The sequence below is a fragment of the Sparus aurata genome, chromosome 21 (assembly GCF_900880675.1).
Source record: "Sparus aurata chromosome 21, fSpaAur1.1, whole genome shotgun sequence".
In the NCBI taxonomy this organism is placed as follows: Eukaryota; Metazoa; Chordata; class Actinopteri; order Spariformes; family Sparidae; genus Sparus; species Sparus aurata.
Genome location: NC_044207.1, coordinates 24,492,761 through 24,512,036, shown reverse-complemented (window position 1 = coordinate 24,512,036; position 19,276 = coordinate 24,492,761). Strand labels below are relative to the sequence as shown.

Here is a 19,276-nt window from a genome sequence, read left to right as displayed (position 1 = left end):
GTGACAAGGCACAGTCAGTACCCATCAAACTAATTGTCTAACCAGATCCGTTTCAAAGCCAAACAGGGTGATTGCCTAGCGTGCCACGAGCTGGGAGGGGAATAAAAGAAAAGAAATGAGAGAAATGTTTTTGTAATTTATGTGTCAATTTCCTTCAAATTCCTATCAAAACTGCATCTGATGGCATCATATTCATTTATAAATATATCAAAGCTCACAGTACCCTACACAAGCCCTAAAGGAGTATGCTGAGACCCTGGAAAAGACCCAGAAAATGCACAACAGATTATGTATCCCAACCAGAGAGTGTTCCAGTATCATTTACAGTGAGTTAGAGGACATGGCTGGGAAAAAGTACGCCTACTCATGTTATGACCTGGACCCAAGTAAGTGTCCAAACTTTGATGGAGGGATCACTTGAAAAAGTGCTGTGGTCAATCTGTTTGAAATACTTTTGCACTGGGAATACTTTCATATAAATAGATTAAAACAATTTTTAAACAAAAAGAAGAAGTCATTGTTGTGGTCTGAGAAGTCTTGAGAACAGATGACCGTGTGTGTTGTGAAATAGGGATGGTGCAGCGCTCTGAAAGCACAGCTTGACATTGACAGATGCAGTAAAATTTTGCAGCACAGTTATCATTTTATACTGAGCTATAATGATATATTCTGTCATATTTATCTTGAAGAGAGAAATTACTTTTAAACAATGCAGAATCTTTTTTTTTTTTTAAACTCAACATTTATTGTTTTTGGCAGATTTACAAGCACACTGTTCTCAACATGTGGGGAGACCCTCAGACTTTTTCAGGTCATGGAAATAACTTTAACATTTGCTCTCGCAAAGCTCTCACTCACATAATTTGGATCTGTTACATGATGATACTATTTATATATTATTTTATGTCAATGTTTATCACATAATTTGGATATGTTTTTCAGCCACATCACCCAGCAAAAGTTACAAAAAAGAACTGAATTATAAAACTAATAAAGGGATATGGTGGAAGCTTGAGGAACAAAGAGCTGTATTACAAAAAGTTAAGTCCCTATGAGCAAGCAACAACCTGAGGTACAAAGAGAAGAAAAACCAGGAGAGCAGGAGCATAATGGAATGTGATGTTGTTGTCATAATGAGACAATGTTAGCAGATAAGCCGAGCTTCATAAGCTGGCTCTTGTGTAAATCCCCTAAATATGGCGAGGAGAAAAAAAAAAAAGGGAGAACGAGCGAAACAGAAAAACAGAGGGAGGAAGGGAGTGAAAGATTACGTAGTGGGTTAGCAGAGGAAAACAGTTAGTTTGGCTTTTCGGCATAAGGATGAAGATCCATCGTCACATGTATTAAGTCAGATGGAATCAATCACCTCGGGTGACTTCCAGGCAGTGCAATAGCACGTCAACATGCCTCCCCTTTTACAGCAACAGTCAACGACACATGGTTCCCAGCAGTAAAAGAGCATGTGATTTGAGTGGTACAATCCTTCATAATGGGCACTGAACAGTCAGAGTGTGAAGCAAACCAAAGAGACAAATAGAACTTGAGTGCTTAGTGGGCTGTACATCCCAACACATTAATTAAATTAAGTAAATATGTATACGTTGGTATATGTTGACCCTACATGTGTATAAAGAAGGGGTTGTAATAGCTTTCATTTGTCACTAAACCCTGCAGTAGAATGGGCCATGAAGAAACAGATCGCCTGATTTGGTCTGAATGAGGTGCTAATTGCACAACCCTGAGATTACTGTAGGGTTGTGTGTTGGTGTGGAAGGACAAAACTGGGAGAGTATCATTGTTTGGCCCGTGAACTTCGCCTGGAACTCCTCCTCTGCCCGCTTCCCAGCTCGCAGCATGGGAGCAACAACTCTTCCAGAGTGACTTTCTCCATCTGCAACAAGTTTGCAGTGTATTTCAGAGTATTTCTTGGTTTGAATCAGGCCAATAATGATCATGTCACTTTGTACATCTGAACATTCAACAGTGCTCTGTAGTGCGATGTGTTACCTTCACCTCTACACATTCAGTGCAAGAATGCAACGCAGCTCAACCTGAGGCTGTAGCTTGTTAAGGAGGGATGTTCAGTCCTCTGCCACCTTGTTGACCTCTGTGTTGGCTTAGCGTGTGAGAAATGGTTCAGTGTCCTTTGCCACTAATGCCTCTCCAGATGGGCAGCTTGCGAGTTTGGAGTAGCCTCTATTTTTCCCACTGGCCGAGGGAGCAACAACAGCTGCCTCCTACGAGCCTGGCCACAGCACCGAAGAGGAGGTGGACCTCGGGCTCTCGCCAAGACGAAGGAGGGAGGGGAGGGAAGGGGAGGAGGGCGGAAGGGAGGAATAAGGGTTGGAAGGTGAGTGGGAGGAATAACAAATGCCTCGGCCATCATTTCTTGTCTGTTTTCTACTGCTACTCTCCTCCTCCTGCTCTCTCTTTCCTTCTCTCTTCTCCTCTGTGTTTCTTTTGCTTTGCCAGCACATAGATTGAATCCTCAAACCAATGCTAAGAGAAGAAGCAAACTGTTCTAAAACAATCCTCCCCCTGTCTTCAACTGATAAGATTTAGTCTCTATTTTCCTCAGCACGTCATACATACTGTAGACAACAATACACAGCCAGCATGAATGCACACGATACGCCTAAAAACATAAAAACATAAACTCAAACACTCAGCAGTGCAAAGACTTTATTAAGGGACAAATCTAATGAGTTAAACCATGAAATTAAAATAGAAATGTGTTCATGGTTGTGTGTGTTTGTGTGGGTTGTGTCTGCATGTGGGCTTGGCTGAACACAAGCTGCAGAGCTGTAATCCAGTGAGGAATGGTGCTACTGTATACTGGGGCTTAGCAAGTTGACACAGTATAGTCTACCAAGATGACAAGGCAGCTTTTCAAGACTCAACACTGACTTGTAGCCACTGCAAACATAGCTATGCATTCTTTTTTTTAATGAATTTTGTATAAATACAAGACTTTGACCTGTTTACCAGGAGCTTTAAGGCATCTGTGGATGTTTTCACTCCTGTGAATCGCTGTGTAGGATCACAAAGACAGTCAGAACGTGGAGGTTTGATTCATGAAGTGATGGAGGGAGGGATGGAGATGCTTGGAGGTCAGTAACTTCCTCCTCCTCTCTTATTCTCACCATCTTCCTCTCTTTAAACTCACACCCCTGCCATGACCTTGAAGGTCCTCTCCCTGCTAAGCGGCTGATAGGAGACGGATGCTGAGGGGGGTGCGTGGGGGCGTTGTAAAGCAGCACAGGAGCCCGGGTTTTGACAAGGCCACTGGACCTGCCTCACGGCGATGTTTCATTAAGAGGTGACCTTTGGCACATTTTTTTTACCACTTACCAAGGCAGACACATAAATGTAAGCATGTATACGGACGCAAAGATTTACACATGCTCGTGGTACAGCTGGACACAGTGTTTGAAATTAGCAGTGAGACGATATGTAATTAACTAGTCACCCGTTTCTACATGTGTGCTTGGTTCAAGCATAACTTCAAGACTTAGAGGAAATAGTACAGCTTATCCAGCTTTTCCTGCGACAGCTCTCCCTAGCAGCTGAATAACGACACCGTTGATTTGCTAGATCAATCCTTATTTGCTGTAAAACAAGATCTTTACGCAATAGCCAATATGTCTTTGAAATGTGGGCACCAGCTCGCCGTTTTTCAAATACAGTGAAGTCAGTAAAAATGATTTGTACCATTACTCCCTGTCATTAACAGGGACGAGGAGTTCTCCTCTGATCCAACCTGATGTGTGACCTTTGCCAGATATTTGCTACCTGCCATCTCTCCCTGTGAGAGCAAGAGGCTCTCTGTTTCCCAAGTGAAGCGAGGGAAGAGACACAGATGTGGAACAATGTTCCACTTCTCTGGTTTAGCACTGGCACATATTCCAAATAAATGTAATGACTGTAAATTTCATCACAGTGATTGTTTAAACCCATGTCATTCTGTGTCGTTAAGCTGTGTGATAGCTCTCATTTATACACACATCCATTGTTACTCCTTGGTTGCAACATTCGCATCATTTTCACACACCACAAAAGTTGATAGCATGTGGAGTCCCATCACGCCAAGTGGTATGCACAAGCCTCTTTTTATTTCAGGATGAAGCCAGCATTACTGAGATGCAGAGCTATCACTGTGCTTCCGATCAGACACCAATAAAAGACTGATGAAGCTCTTGGTGACTATGGATCATGGGTGTCCTGACACTGTTTGGTGCAGCTGGAGAATGCTAAACCTCTCTGGGTCACTATGTTTTTTAAGGCCTTTCGTTCACTGTCTCACCCATAGCCATTTACCTTCCGAAGCACTTGCACAGTGTCTTCTTATCTCCTTTCACACACACTTTCTTACAAAGAAGGGTAAGGTTAGAGGGTGGAGAGAAGGGGAGGAGGCATTCGCACAGTTCATTACTGGCCATCCATCTCTGTGCTGTTTTTGTCCACGACTCACTCTTTATGTGGTGCCATGTCAGCCAGAGGCTCCTTGCCCTGTCAAACTAATCTCCCTATTCCGTATTCTGGGTAACACACACAAACTCACTTCTCTGGGAACTGGCTTTCTGGTTCACAGGCAACCTATGTAGGGAATCCAAGACTGGTACAGGGTCTCTGGCAGGCCATTTGTGGGGCTAAAGGGGCAAAAATACAGGGGCACCAGTGGGGTACACATCTTAGCCTACAGCTAACCTAGCAACGGGCATGGCAGCATGGCAACTCCAGAGCAGGGATCAGTGCAATGGAATCTGCCCAGTGCGATTCTTGGCTGTACTAGACGATTAAGCTCCTTGGCAAGATTAAGATTTACTCCCACACAAACACATACACACAGAAACAAATAGGCAAAGGGGGCCCTGGGAGGACAGTGACCTCTACCAGTCAATGTGACAGATTCTCAAGATGGAGGGGAGTCCTGAGAAGAAAGCAGCCTCTAAAGCAAGACAGAAGTTAAAGGGCCAGAACAACTCCTCAATCTTATAGACAGATTCAAACACACCATCTTCTCCACTAGAACACTAATTCAGATGATACAAGTGTTCAGTCACACACAAACACCTGTGTGCACTCAAACACCAGATGCCTCATTGCATTGGCAGGTGTCGGGTTTGTCCTTGCAGACAGACGAGCGTGAAGGAGGCAGGGATAAACTTGCATTCATATTATTCTGCTCTCTTGCACACATGCACCTCATCGCCATCCATTACAGTCGAGAGGAAGAGCACGTCGGGGAGCTCCTCCAGAGACACTGTCACCGTGAGTCTCCTGACATAACATTTCACACATGCCCACTGGAATCAGTCAAGCAGTGCGGAAATCTCAAGCTGCACGCTTTCACCTGTTCTGACACCTTTTCTCTCTGTGTGACTTTGAGTGTCATAGAGAATCCAATGACATGTTCAACCTTTCAGAGCCTGCTGTTGACGTTCAAGTGATACTGTGAGTGAAGTACAGAAAGGAGCCTTTAGTGTAAGCTGTCATTAGGGTGCTACCTGCTCAGCGACACTGAGCAGCAACAGCAGCAGCAGAAGCAGCACCCACAAAAAGTAAGACAGAGAGAGGAGAATGCAGCCTTGTGTTGCTCCATGTGACCAGCCTCCTCTGAATTAAACTGATCTAAGTGATACTTGCCTTTTCAACTTCAAAGTGTTTTCAGAAATCTGTGTGGGTTAGGGGGGGAAAAAAAAAGAGTTGTGCTGTGATGTTATAAATGTTTGATTTTGTGGGGGTGAGTCAAATACTTTGATGTAAACTTTTGGTTGCATAACTGACTGCAGTTTTAGAATGAAATTACTTAGTACCCTGTCAGTGGCCATTCCTAGCTGATCTGTAATCAGCTGAAGCAGTGAGAGGTCAGCCCCCTCCCAGCCCTCAGGCCTGACAGTGTGTTCTGAGTTCAGCTCTAATTGCCACATCAATTATGGATAAGGGAGAAGGGCTTTGTCACTCTCACTGCTGGTCAATAGAATAGGCCTTTAATGAAGTGTCTTGCTTCCCTTTGATTCACACAAATACAAAGCTGCACACAGTCTCTCACTACAGGTAGTCGATACAAAAAATGGCTCATTGCTACCAACCTCCATTATCTGACCTCTCATGCAATGCTAATGCACTCTCTGTTATCTGTAGCAGATACTCTGATTTTGAGTTTGAGATAGAAGTACCCACCCCAGTGGGAAAATCCCACCCTGAGTCCTTCCATTCCATCTCTCCTTCTTCCCTCACCTAGCCTGTATTTCCCCCTTCATACCAGGTTAAGCTGAGACAAAGAGGATCAGACTCATCCCTGCTTATCCTTCTACTGTATTTTTCAATATCAATGGAATGTTGGCCTTTATTTGCTCAGTGCCTTGTTACAGCAGGAATGCCAGTTTCTGTGTTCAGCCAGTGCTGGGCTTCAGGCGAGTCAAGAAAGTCAAGGGGGTCATTAACGCAGGCACCCCCCCTCTACCTTTCCATCCAACCATCCCATCCATCCCAACCCCCAGCAGAGAAGTCCAGTATGGGCATTAATAAAGCAGCCCAAATAAACGAGGGCCATCACTAAGTCGCCTCAGCTGTAAGTCTGTCTGTAAGTGTGAGTTGCCAGCAGCAAAATATTTCCACAAATTCATTGAGAACTGATTAAATCTGGTCCCAATGAACACTCAAAAGTTTATTCTGAGCTTGACTAGGGGCCACGGCAGATGGATGGTGTGCAAGCGTGTTTTGCCCACAATAAAATTCAAGTCATATCCATTGCCTTTGCAGGTTTCAATAAAGCCCACTTTATGAGTCTGGAAACCATCTTTAAAAAACCATTTACTGCTTGGAAACCTGCAAATGTTGTAAGGTTTTCTTGTTATATTGGTGAATAACAGTTCCTTCTGTGGTACTGGAGTTAAGACTTTTATGTGGCTATGGTATCAGAGCACTGAGTCACCAACATTCCTTGTTGCTCTGCTTTAAAATTCATAGCAACCATACAAAATGTTAAATTGTACGTATCATGTTCATTAACTCTTCACCGAGGTAGTAACCACCTTTAGTTTGAAAGCTGTTGTCACACCAGAGATTTTTGGTGTTTCCCAACTATGGTCCCAAAGGTGTGCTGGAGAAGCTCAGTCATAAAAGCCTCACTGATACTGCTTCGAAAGGAAATGATGATGCTGGCTAATGAGAACCATTCTCCTCTGATGACCGCATGCCTAGGGAGCCCTTTAAACTAATATGCTCTCAAAGTGCCATAAAACCACAGGGCAGAGTATTCCAAACTAGGAAGAAAAAGGAGACCAATGAAAGAGAAGGTGTACGCCGATATAAAAAGGGATGGATGGGGGCAGCAGGAGTTGGGAGGGTTGATCACAAATGCTAATGTGTACCATAAAAAAATGTGTGATAGGGTTATTATAATAAAACAGAATATCTGTCAGGAAGTTAGAGTTCTAACAAATAGTTTGACTACATGTTAGTCTAGAGGATCATCCCTGTAATTGTTCTGTTAGAACGTTCTTTCTCCATATTCATTTCATGGGGAATGATTTGACCATTTCTCATAATCGTTTATAGATTCTGTCCAGACAAGTATTGTCAAAACTACATTAATCATAAAGTCAGCTAGAGCAAACAGATGACTCTGCATATCTGAGTATGAGTGTGACTCACTCCTCCCACATTCATCCGCAAACCAGACCATCTTCCTTCCCAGCCAAAGCCATCTCTGATCCCCTTGTTCCTTCTTCCCCAACCCTACTCTGCCCCGCGGAGCTCAATCTCAACCCCTTGAGCTCCAGATGAAAGGCTAAGGGGAAATGGCAGTCCCACTGGTAATATCCGCACAGGGACACAGCCGCTACATCTGCTGGCCAGCCGGCCTCTACGCACGCCAGTCCCCAGGACCTAGGATGGAAAGATCAAGGGGTGGATTGGTTCTACCCGGCCTGGAAGAGAATACAAGCACCAAATCCCTCACCCACCCTCCTAACCCCCCTCTCTCACGGTAGATTGCATCATAGGTTTATATGTTGCAATCGTCTTTTGTAAACTTCAGGTCTGAACATTTTATCCGAATGTCAGCCATACTTCTACCCCTTCATTACCTCTTGTCCTGTTAGATAACATCACATAGCTATGGCATTACGACTCTATTGTTTTAACTTTTAACCTCTGACCGTGTGTCCTCTCTCGGACACAAGTTTACAGCATTGCATCCTTAATCACCGCTCTTTTCTCCATCTTGCAAGTTTTCCAACATGAAAGGCAGGTGTGTGCTGGGTCCAGGGCAACAGCAGGCTCTAGTGGGCTTTGGGCCGATTCAGTGTAATCCTGCTAACACTGGTGTAGGTTGGCCATATCCTGCCCGAGCAGCCGTTCATTTTAGGAATGTGCCGTTCCTGCCAGGGCGAACAGCTGCCGTACACCTTTATGGCCTTATAGGCTTTGGAGAGAAGTTGTTTCAGTGCCTTTGACATTCAGGTACAAACACACCAGCAACTGACGAGCTTTATGAGACTGTTACATCAGAGTTGAATCACTGTATGAAGGTCAGGTTCAAGGTCATTACCTACACTGTACTGTGCACTTTTCTGAACATTCAAGAGGTAAAATTAGATCTCTGTGTTTTATAGAGCTGTGGATAGCAAAATATAAACTGCATATTACTCTGGACATTGATAGATGGGGAGCGCAGGTTTTGCTCTGGTGTCCTTCAGCCTTAACTTCAAAATCTGCTGATTGGAGCCTTCTCATGCCACACAGAGGCACCCTCCATGTCTTTGAATGGGTGTGTATGTGTATTAACTTTACTTCAATGTTTTAGTAAAAGCAATGTCCTCAACTACAGCAGCTGTGGATTTAGAATAGTGGTCAGATTTTAGTCCCCTTTGGATCAGGTTAACAGTCACACACACACACACACACACACACACACACACCACACACAGCTGTTTCCTTCTGTATGAGCCCTACGCAGTGAGAGGAAAGCAAAGCTAATATAATTTTCCTTCTGTTCAGGAATAACTGATCCACTCTTAAATCTTCCCATCTTGTCATAGCTGGATAATTATGTTCTTTGACAGAATGGCAAAAGAAAACAATCATTGCCAGTGGCTTCCCACTAATAGACAGGTATAGCCACTGAAGTGCAGAGTATATGAGCAATGCCGGGGGTGTCTTCCTTTGCTTTCTTGATGAGCTCACCAGTGTTCCAGACAGATGGTGTTTTGTAACCAAAAGAGAATTGTACTTTCATGGCTGCACAATTCACGCTTTTGCGCTACACACCCCCCTGGCTCAATCATTGGACGTGTTATCCCTGCATTTACTTCTCCTCCCCCTCTCAGAAGGATAACCTGCTTTCTCCTTCTTTTGTTTTCATGACTTCCCACACCTTTGCCAGGCAGATTGTCTCCCACATTCTATTCTTAACTCCTCTAAGATTTCATAAAAACTAAAAGATGCCCAAAAAAAACCAAAAAAACCCCCAAACTACTGCACTTCCAATATAAGAAGAAATAACATCTCTTTCGCTCAATTTGCCTGTCTGTTTTTCCTGATCTGCACAAAAGACCAGGACAAAAAAGGCTGTGCCTACTCTGCCAGAGACTCAGGCTCGACTCATGGAAGCAGACGGACAAATAAAGTACTGTTCTACCTTTTGATGCACAGACATTTGGAGTCTCCTCTCTCTTCCTAATGGAGAGATAGCCGTCTAATGTGCCACTGTGGGTCTTTTAGAGATTAATACGTTAATGAGCTAGCTACAAATGAATAGCTCCTTTGGAAGGAGCAGCCATAAGTGTTCCCAGGCTAATACAGTTAATAAGCCATAGTCACGCCACAAAATGTACCACAGAAGAGTCTCTCATAGCCGCAGGGGAGAGGAATGATATGGTTCATTAAAGATTCACTGATTTATTCTCCTGTTCATGGCTGTGGTCATGGCAGTCTCGTACATGACCAGGCCTTGTTTAGCTGGCACACAGACTACACTAGCATGTCTTCAGGCAAGCTGAGGAGGAGCTGAACCAAGATCAAACAGGCGTGACATCATGCACTCAGACTGCACTTTCTTTAAGTGGTGGGAAGCTAATTGGAGTATGTGAAAAGAATGCAACTTTTTCCAACTCTTGTCTGAAGTTTTAAACCTTTGTCTAGCAGGAAAGCATAGGATTTCTTGATGTATTTTTAGCTCACATGGTTTCCTACAATGTGTAGATGTGTATGCATGAGGCATCAGTATCTGCATTGTTAAAGCTAGTTTCAGAGTGTATGAGGCTGTATGCATGCATCCTATCTCCTCAGCAAGAATTGCAGCAGTTCCATCACATCTGAGTGATGATAGCGACAGTGAGTCTGTTTTCTGCAGATTAGTGCTGTTCATTAGCCTGGTGATGAAGTCTCTCTTAGCAGAACAGTGGGCGGTCATGCTCCCTTTTAACATGGACCTTGGGAGCTTTGCTACAGTTACACAGAGGCAAGCAAATGCACAGACAGATGGAAGTTACCATGTGCCTCCTGCCCCAATAATGCATAACAACCTCACCCAACTAAGGAATTAATTTCACACTTGCCGAAGGTGTTGTTTGGATAATTAACAAATAGTTCAGGTAGTATTCGTGAAGAGAATTAGAAATATGTAAATCCAAATAAGTCAAAATAAATTGAAATGACAATTATCAAACATAACTTGTTGATTATAGAGGCAGACATCATCAAAAAACATCAAGAGGCCAAGAACTATAATGTAAAACTACAATGAAAGGTCTTTAAAATGCTAATCATCAGAGAAATCCCTTGAATCCAAGCTGGTCACTTCAAAGAGCTTGACAGGGGAGTGTGAGGTATTATTAGCTGTTATCCACCTGAAAGCTTTCAGAAATTGCCAAATAGCTGAACATACCCACAGCCGAGATCAAAGCCAGGCTTGGCCAGTGAATGATGTCCCAAAAATGGACTGTCCATGCGTCACTGGACAAGTGTTGCCCACCTCTTGGCATCGGTCTTTGGAGGAGCAAATGGTGCCTTATACTCAGAGTTGTCTTATAATAGGGCCAATGCTGTAATTTGTTTTTATAGACACCAATAAACCAATCACCTTTCCAGCATAATTTTGTTACAGGATGATAAATATTCTTTTGAAACCTAAGCGACAGTTGCACAGGCAACAGGGCTTACCAGGATATGGATTTATACTTTGAGCACAGACTAATGGGTTTTGTTCTGTAAATCTCAGACAATGGTTTTGATTGATTATCCCCTGCTGTTGGAATACTACTGCTGCTGTCACAGCTCTAAGAAAGGCTGGCAACTTTTATCCACATCACAACAAGGAGCAGGGCATAAAGGACCTGTCCAGAGCTGCGTGTAACAGGGAATGTAATGGCTATTGATCAGCTATCGATTGGTTTATTAGCAGTGTTGTGGTGTGGAAAGTCTTCTTCAAACCATTTGGAGAAGTAGGCCAGTAGGTGCAAGATGTGCTGATTGCATAGCCCAATCCCAGTACACCCCTTGCCCTATACCACTTAGCCCTATTCCTATGTTTTGTGTGTGCCAAGGGGTTGGGATTGAGTAGAGGGGTCAGGTGTTATGGCTGCATGGACCTCCAAACTGAGTGACAAGAATTCTGTTGTTTCAGTGTATTATGGTCATTTTCTTTGTAATAAGCACAACACTATCACTGCAAATTTGCTGATGTCTAGCGAGCTTGCTGATTTGTCAGACCCACACTTATGACATATTTCAAAATTTATCAGCAAAAGTGTAGCAGCAAAGTTGCTGCACTTGGTGCTGTTCCTCTAAATCAGTGCCAACTGGTAGGGTAGGAGCTCGGGTTGCTATGTTATTGCCACAGTAATGCGAGAGAAATCACCACAGCTGAAGATGGGATATTGAAATGTCCGGTTACATCTGTTTACATAAATGCCACCAATGACAACTGATGACGTATGAGGGTCTTTGAAGGGTGTTCTCATTTCATGTGGGGAGATTTTAACAGATGTAGCTCTGTTCAGAGGGGCAAGGGAGTAAAAAATGGGGGATAGGGGTATATACTTGTAAATGGGATTGGACATAAGCCACAGTGGCCTCGGTCATCTATTGCATGCTGACATGAAGCCCTTTTGTTTGTTTTTTTGCCCATACATATACTGCAGTGGCTTAAACCTCATCATGGATTTTATTTTGTCGAGCTAAAATATTTTTACTAATCTGCAATTACTATTGCTGATTTTATTTTACTTTCAGGACTTAATATAGCTGCAAGTAGTCAAGTAAAACTGCATCAAGGACAGTACATGTTACATACATGCTTCTACATGTACAATGAGGAGCTGATTAGGAACTGAGCGGTTGTCATCATGATCGCGGAAATCACTAATGACCTACTTCTTGTTTTTGTCTTTGCTGTCGACTGCAGCTCCTTGAAACCCTTTCCAGCATGAAACTGGTTATGTGATTGGGGTTTAGTTGCTAGAGATAATCTGATTTAAGATGAAATGCATTACAAGTAATCACATTGCTCGAAAGTGGACCTCTTCTAACATACCAAAAAATGATATGAAGCTGGAGAGGGCTGTTGCTGACACCTCTTACTGGAGTTGTTAGAGCAGGAGGACAAAATGATGATGTCAGTGTTTGCTTGGTGGCCATAGGGAGGCTGATTTGCATTCATTTACAGTCTTTTGTGTCTAATTGGTAATACTCACATTGGGGCAAATTTCGAAAATATTTGAAGAACAAGCAAAACTTTTTGTCTGTTAAAATGTCATTAAAATTGTTTGGAAAAGTTTTCAAATGCTGTGACTCCAGCAACTCAAGACAGATGAAAGGTTTGTTGGTATGTGAAAAGAATATTAAATGTCTTCTGAAATCTTTTCGAAGATATTGTGGGACTTTTTTTCCCCGTTTGTTTTGATAGCAGAGAGTATAGCAAGGTGACAGGCTATGAAGACAAAACACAGTGGGGATGACATACAACAAAGGTCCTCAGCCAAAGTCGAAATGTGGATGCTCTGGCTACGTGGTCAGAATCTTAAAGACCCACAAGGCAATCCCCAATGTCTGTTGTATTTAATTGGGTACACATAATTAGGCACCTGTGGGTATGTGGTTAGCCCTCTGTAGTAAACGTGCATTTGTGTTGGACTGAGTTAACATGGTACGAACCGACTGCTGAATCAGCACCTACATTTCTGCAGTCGCGCAGAAGATTCTGGAAAGTCAAGAGGCTCAGCTTACTCCAGCGAATCTTATCACTCTGCCTGCCTTCATTGTGTTTGCTTGTCTGCTTGCCGCATGTCACAGCATACAGTATCTCCTGATGACCTCTGTACAGGCAACAGGTAACCTCGTGTCTGCCGCCGTTATGTGCATATACGAGTGCATATTTGCTCCTCCATATTCCTCCCTGCTACCTCCATGCTAGTAAGACAATACTTCATACCAGACTCCTTTGTTTAACTGTGGAGGTGGAAAAACCCAACATGATAATTAGGGATGATTAACAAGAAGCTTCTGCAGAAGATCAAATGATTCTCATCAATGCCAACACAAGCCCTAACATCTCCTCACTGCCTCGTGTGTGTCTATGTGTGCCCACGGAGATAAACTGTCTCGTTGTCTCAGTATCGGAAGAACCTTCTGTGCTTCCACCTTTGCGCTAGCCTCAAGGAGACACAGCAGGTGAGAATGGCAGAGGGTGAAAGAAGTGTTTTAAAGTGAATTTCCTTTGCCACATAACAAGTGAATGACAGAGTGACTTTCTGGCAAAGTCTCACTGAATAAGAATAAATAAATAAAGGACAGAAGCAGGTCTGTCCTTGATTATATAATGCACAAAATAAGTTGTGTAAAGGTAGAGCACATTCAAAAATATTACAGTGATACAATTACTTGTCACAGAGAATAATGAGGGGCAGGTGACAGAGGGAGAGAAGGTTCTTATATGCAATAGAAGCAAACTTGCACAAGATTGGGGATCATTACTTCTGCCAACAATATGGTAATTTGGAAATTATCATATATATACACCATATACCAAGATAGGGCAGGGGATTTGTGTGCTTATCAGGACCGTCACAATTTCAAATCCAAATCGAAAAACCATCGAAATGAGCATTCAGATTCAAATATCAAAATCAAACACTTAACTAATCCTGGTAGGCTTTGCAGGTGAGGAACCTTTCAACAGTTACTCTTTATTGTTTTCTGTGTTCATTAGTTTGTTTCCTATAGACTGGTAAATATTATTACATTTAATAATTATAATAAGCCTTTATACCATGTAACCTATGAATGGAGCCTTTATTGTTGGTGAATTTTAAAATGTAAATGAATGTTAAAATGTAAATGAATGTCGTCAGAGCATAAAACTTCCATCAGTGGTAATATGTCAGTCAAGAACTGAACTGAGTGGTGACCTCAGAATCGCAAGTCGAATCGAATCATGACGCCCCTCATGTTTATGTGAGTGTTAATGTGAGGACGATGCATTACTTACAGGTCTGGCTTTGACTGTCTCCTGAAGCTTGACATCCATCTTCATCATCACAGTCTGTGCTGCTGCCCTCCTCTGTTTCCCCACTGCCGAGCTCTTCCCAGGCCTCCATCTGACCCAGTTTTGGAAACCTCTCCTGGGTCTCCTGAACCACAAACAAAGTAATACAGACATTTGTTACATACAGGTTTATGTATAACGCTGCCTTCTCTTACCTTGCAGGCCATTCCTTATAGGAAGTAACTGAGTAATATTGTCGAAAGCAAATCTGATTATTGCTTTGAGGCTTCTTCAGCTACCACATACAATATAAGCTAAGCTTCTACTATCTAGGTCTGTTTGTGAAACACAATTAAAATGCTCATGTGAAACACTTTAAATACATGGCAAGTTACAGCTCTCTTCCACCCGAGTGTTTATGAGCGGAATACTGTGGTGCCTTGTCTCTCCTGTGTTCCTTCTCTTGCTCTGACATATTAATCCCTGTAAATGTCAGCAAATGCTCAATAGATGATACATAGCATCCTGGGGAAACAGTGGAGCAGTGTGGGTGGTGTAAAGTGAGGGCCCTGGGTGGTAAGCTGACGTGTCGCATTTAATTACAACCACATTTTAAGAGAAGCATTGATTACAAGGTTGAGAAAGAGCTCCCTAAACAAAAGTGAGTTTTATAAATATGTGCCATTTCCATCAGGCAGTAAAGGTTTATTGTCCATTTACTCTTCCGTTGGTAAAGTTCACAAGAAATCAGATAAATCCAATACTTGAATACTGGTCACATGATTTATTTGTATGGAAATTAGAATGTCAGTCATCTGCAGATATCTATAGGCATCTGTTTATTCCCCACAGTGCGGCATCCTTCATACGCCATGAGCTTTTCATGGTCCAAGCCTTTTTTATTGCATTATGAATCTTTCCGTCACAACTGATTGAAGATTGCCTCATTGATCGATGGAACAGATCATCTTTATTTCCCTTCACTCTTGCATCTAAATCATATCACACAGCACTATGACCACCGCTCTGCATCAAGAATTTCTCAGCCCTGGATTGTGAAATACTACTCTTTATGATGTTCCTCCATCTCAGCATGGGGCAAACTAATTGGACCACCTGCTGGCCCTTCCTGCTGTCCACCATCATCAAGGTGGTCTTTGTTCCTTCGCACCATGTCTGACAAGAAGCTCTCCTGACACACCAACAAATGATCCTTTGGAGTGCGAGGCTAAGAAAGTGGCACGAATACCTGATTTGTAAAACATGGGCCATAGAGACACGCACACATTGCTCATTGTGAGCATCCTTTAGGTTGTGTATGCTTGCGTGTGTGCACCCACTATTAAACATTCATGAGAAAGCTGACAAGATCAATCGTGGTACACAGCTGACCTTCATATGGAGGGAACAACCACTAAAGACATGTTGAGAGGTGGGTGGGAGGAATGGAGGTGGGGCCAGGGTGCTGAGGGATGACTAATATCCCCGCCATTGACACCAGTGACTCTGTCACTCAACACACCTGACAGCAGAGGTGACCTTTATCCAGTTGTCTCCTGAGCACTTCTGCACCCCAAAAGGCAACATTTCATGAAAGCAGACAGGCTTGTATATACTGCTTACAATGCAAAGCTAAGTGCAATCCTGAAACACAACTATGAGTTCACAGCCATCTGGGCAGCTCTGTGGGGGCAGTACTTAGACACAGCAGTGCTTTGAGCCGGATGTTAAAGGGTAACTCCAATTTTAGCCATCGCAGTGTGTTTACAGGTCTTGGCGAGTACTAAAGGCATATGTGAAAAATACTTTTTTTTTCTTCTTTAAAGTAGCATAAAGCCTTCTGTCGCTCCAGAGGAAGCTGCATGTAATGTCACACAGTGGCTATGTTGCATTGTGGGTAATTTAGGCACCAGAATTTGAAAAGGAATGTGTATTTGCGTATTTAGAATTATTTTTATTTTTAGTCATCGATTATATATATTCCGTTAAAAAATAAGTTTATACTTTATACTTTGCCATTTAAGTTTATACATTTCTGTTAGAACTCTTTTCTGTGAACATTTGAACCGGGGAGAAGTTTTTCTTCTTGCAGTAAATTTGTCACCAATTTCATTTAAGAGGCATCATCACCCTGTTTCTTCCTCTCGGGTCATGGTAAATATCAGTGATAACATATGCACATTTTTACACTGTATGACATTTTCTAGTTAATTTCATAGCCTGTCTACTAACCACATTGTTATTGCGACAGTCACGTAATAGACACTAATGATGCTTGCATAAGTTCATGGCAATCCATTCCATGATGACAAGATATTTCAGTCTAGTCATTTCTAACTTGAAGGGAAATTATACAAAAGAGTAAATGCCCAGACAGTCAAGGCTAACGAAACATTTAAACTAACATTTAGAAATAAAGAGGTGACTCATAATGAGGAACCTACACAAAGCTGAGATGACTTTGAAGGATAAATGTTTGATTATCAGCAGTAATTCTGCAGCAGCTCAACAGATGCCAAAGTCATCAGGAGAGCAGATATGAACATATTGGTATTCATTCTTGCTTGTCTTTCTTATCAATGTAACGACTGCCGCAAAGGAGAGTGTAAGGGGAGACTGAGAACCTTCTTGACACAAGCAGGTACTTTCAATATTGTAACTCATTACATCTGTCATGTAACCCCATATTTCCGCCCCCTTACTTGTAGGTCTGGGTGAGTGAAATCAGCGCTAGAGTGAAATGAGACATGTACAACCGTATCACCAGGCCAGATTCATGAAACTTGAGGTGGGCCCTTTAGTGGAAGCAGGAAAAATAACTCACAACACTCATGTTCCCTGCAAAAGTGACAGTACCGTAGCTTGGTAGCTCAGTTTTCATTGTTGGATGGATAGGTACAAGAGGATTACTTTGAAGAAAATAAGAACAATATCACACAGTGATTACAGTGGGGTTTTATGGTTATGGGTTGGCTCACATTACAACCTGTTGACAGGCTCTTTGAATGTCCTGCACTTGTTCTCCCTGTTTTGAGGCTGCAATGTGATATGCTGTGTTATAAAAAGGAGAAACTTTGGTAAGGAGACTCATATATCATGTACTGTATAGTGCTGATAATTCTCATTACACCTTCAGGAAACTATTCTGTTGCTGGAAAATACATAAAGAACAATTTGTGTGCAATAAAGTCAGCTTGCATTTAAGCATCGACCCAACGCATCAATCAAAAATATTTCAGCAGAAGCCTGCAAAGGACAGATAAAAGAAGATAAACAGAGAGAGGAAACATCTTCCATGGTTCTGGACAGCAACCGTGATAAAGCAATTAACCTTTTTTATGTAAAGCAAGTGAAATAATTCAATGCACATTGCATGAGTTTAAGAGGAAATGCACTGCTGAACAGCGGAGTACTGTGTACCAACACAATCCAGATAACCGTTTGGGTATTAAGCTAATAACCGTGATGTTCAGGGGACGTTTAACACAAAGCTGCTTGGCCCAGCTGTCCTTAAAGCATGTTAATTAGGGAAGGAATCAATTAAGGCGCCGTCGCTGTGGAAACCACAGTTGGGCCGTTGTAGAATTGTTGGTTGGCTGCCTTCCAATGCAGTTTGTTGACGATGTCAAGACTGCAAAACTGTTATTTCTTTCTGTTGAAAGTTCAACTCTACTGTGGTAATTTCAAAACGTAACACTCAGGGAACTCAATTGTGGTTTTCCAGCAACATAGTGAAAAAGCCAATTTCTAATTTGTCCTTGGAGCGAACGAAACAGAGATATACAATATTTCAATATGAGTTCTTAAGGGATGTTGAATGCATACAGTAATATGCGGTGAATAGTCTCTCTCCCCTATCTGTCTGATAGAAAAATACTGTTGCTGCGCTGAGGACCAGCTTTGGGTTTCAATGAGTGTCTTAAGCGGTATTTTAAATTGGCTTTCTTCAGTGCTCCGTCTTTTTGAGAATAGAAGCAGCACTCACATCAGGGGAGAGTTAGCACATATTATACAGTGCTGCATGCTTATCTGTCTCAGTTAATTTCAAATATGAATAGTAATTCAACAGTGAAAAACAACATTTTCCAGCATCAAATGACTCAGGACCGACAGATGACCACACAGCCAAGGATGATCTATTTATGTCTTCAAAAACAACAACAATCTCTCAAAGGCTCCTTCTCCTGATTTGTCACGCAGTACCATATGGAAAATGTGAACAAGTGGGCAGACAATTTAAATAGCAGCAGCCTTTATGTAATGTAAAAAGCAGAAATGTAACCCTACAGGGACAGATGTCTTTGTTCTCACACAACACACGACTCGGCCCTCTCTCCCCCGATGTGTAAAACAATGTTGAATGTCACAGTGTGGGTTGATTTGAGGAATAAAATGTCGTAAAAAAAAAACTATAAAATTGGATTTCAGTGACATACAGAACACTTGATTTTAGACGTATTTCACTTGTTCCATTGGCAGATACTAATTACTTTTTGCAAAGAAGAAACACCTTGTTTTCACATATTTTGATGGTCCACTTTTTGCAGTGTAGACTATTATTTCTGTGTGAACATGTCAAGATGACACAGTGATGGTCATGGACACTGCTGTACAATCAACGCCAGCTTCATACACTTTCCTTTCAAAATCTACTAACAATATGAAGACTTGATCAAGACAAATGAGAGGGATGATGGACTGGAGAAATCAGTTGAAGTGTTGCAACTCAAGATCAACGTCTGAGATGTGGAACTGCATGCGCCAAGTAAAACAAACAGACGGTGA

At 42.3% G+C, this 19,276-nt stretch overlaps 1 protein-coding gene across 4 annotated transcripts in view; it reads right to left on the bottom strand.

Moving 5' to 3' along the window:
* Nucleotides 1-19,276, bottom strand: part of gpc5c (glypican 5c) — a 106,750-nt gene that overhangs the window by 4,755 nt on the left and 82,719 nt on the right. For all 4 annotated transcript variants that reach the window (XM_030402386.1, XM_030402387.1, XM_030402384.1 and 1 more), the window contains one exon: nucleotides 14,495-14,636. In XM_030402386.1, coding sequence (XP_030258246.1) covers nucleotides 14,495-14,636 — 142 coding nt within the window. The remainder of the gene's footprint in view (nucleotides 1-14,494; nucleotides 14,637-19,276) is intronic.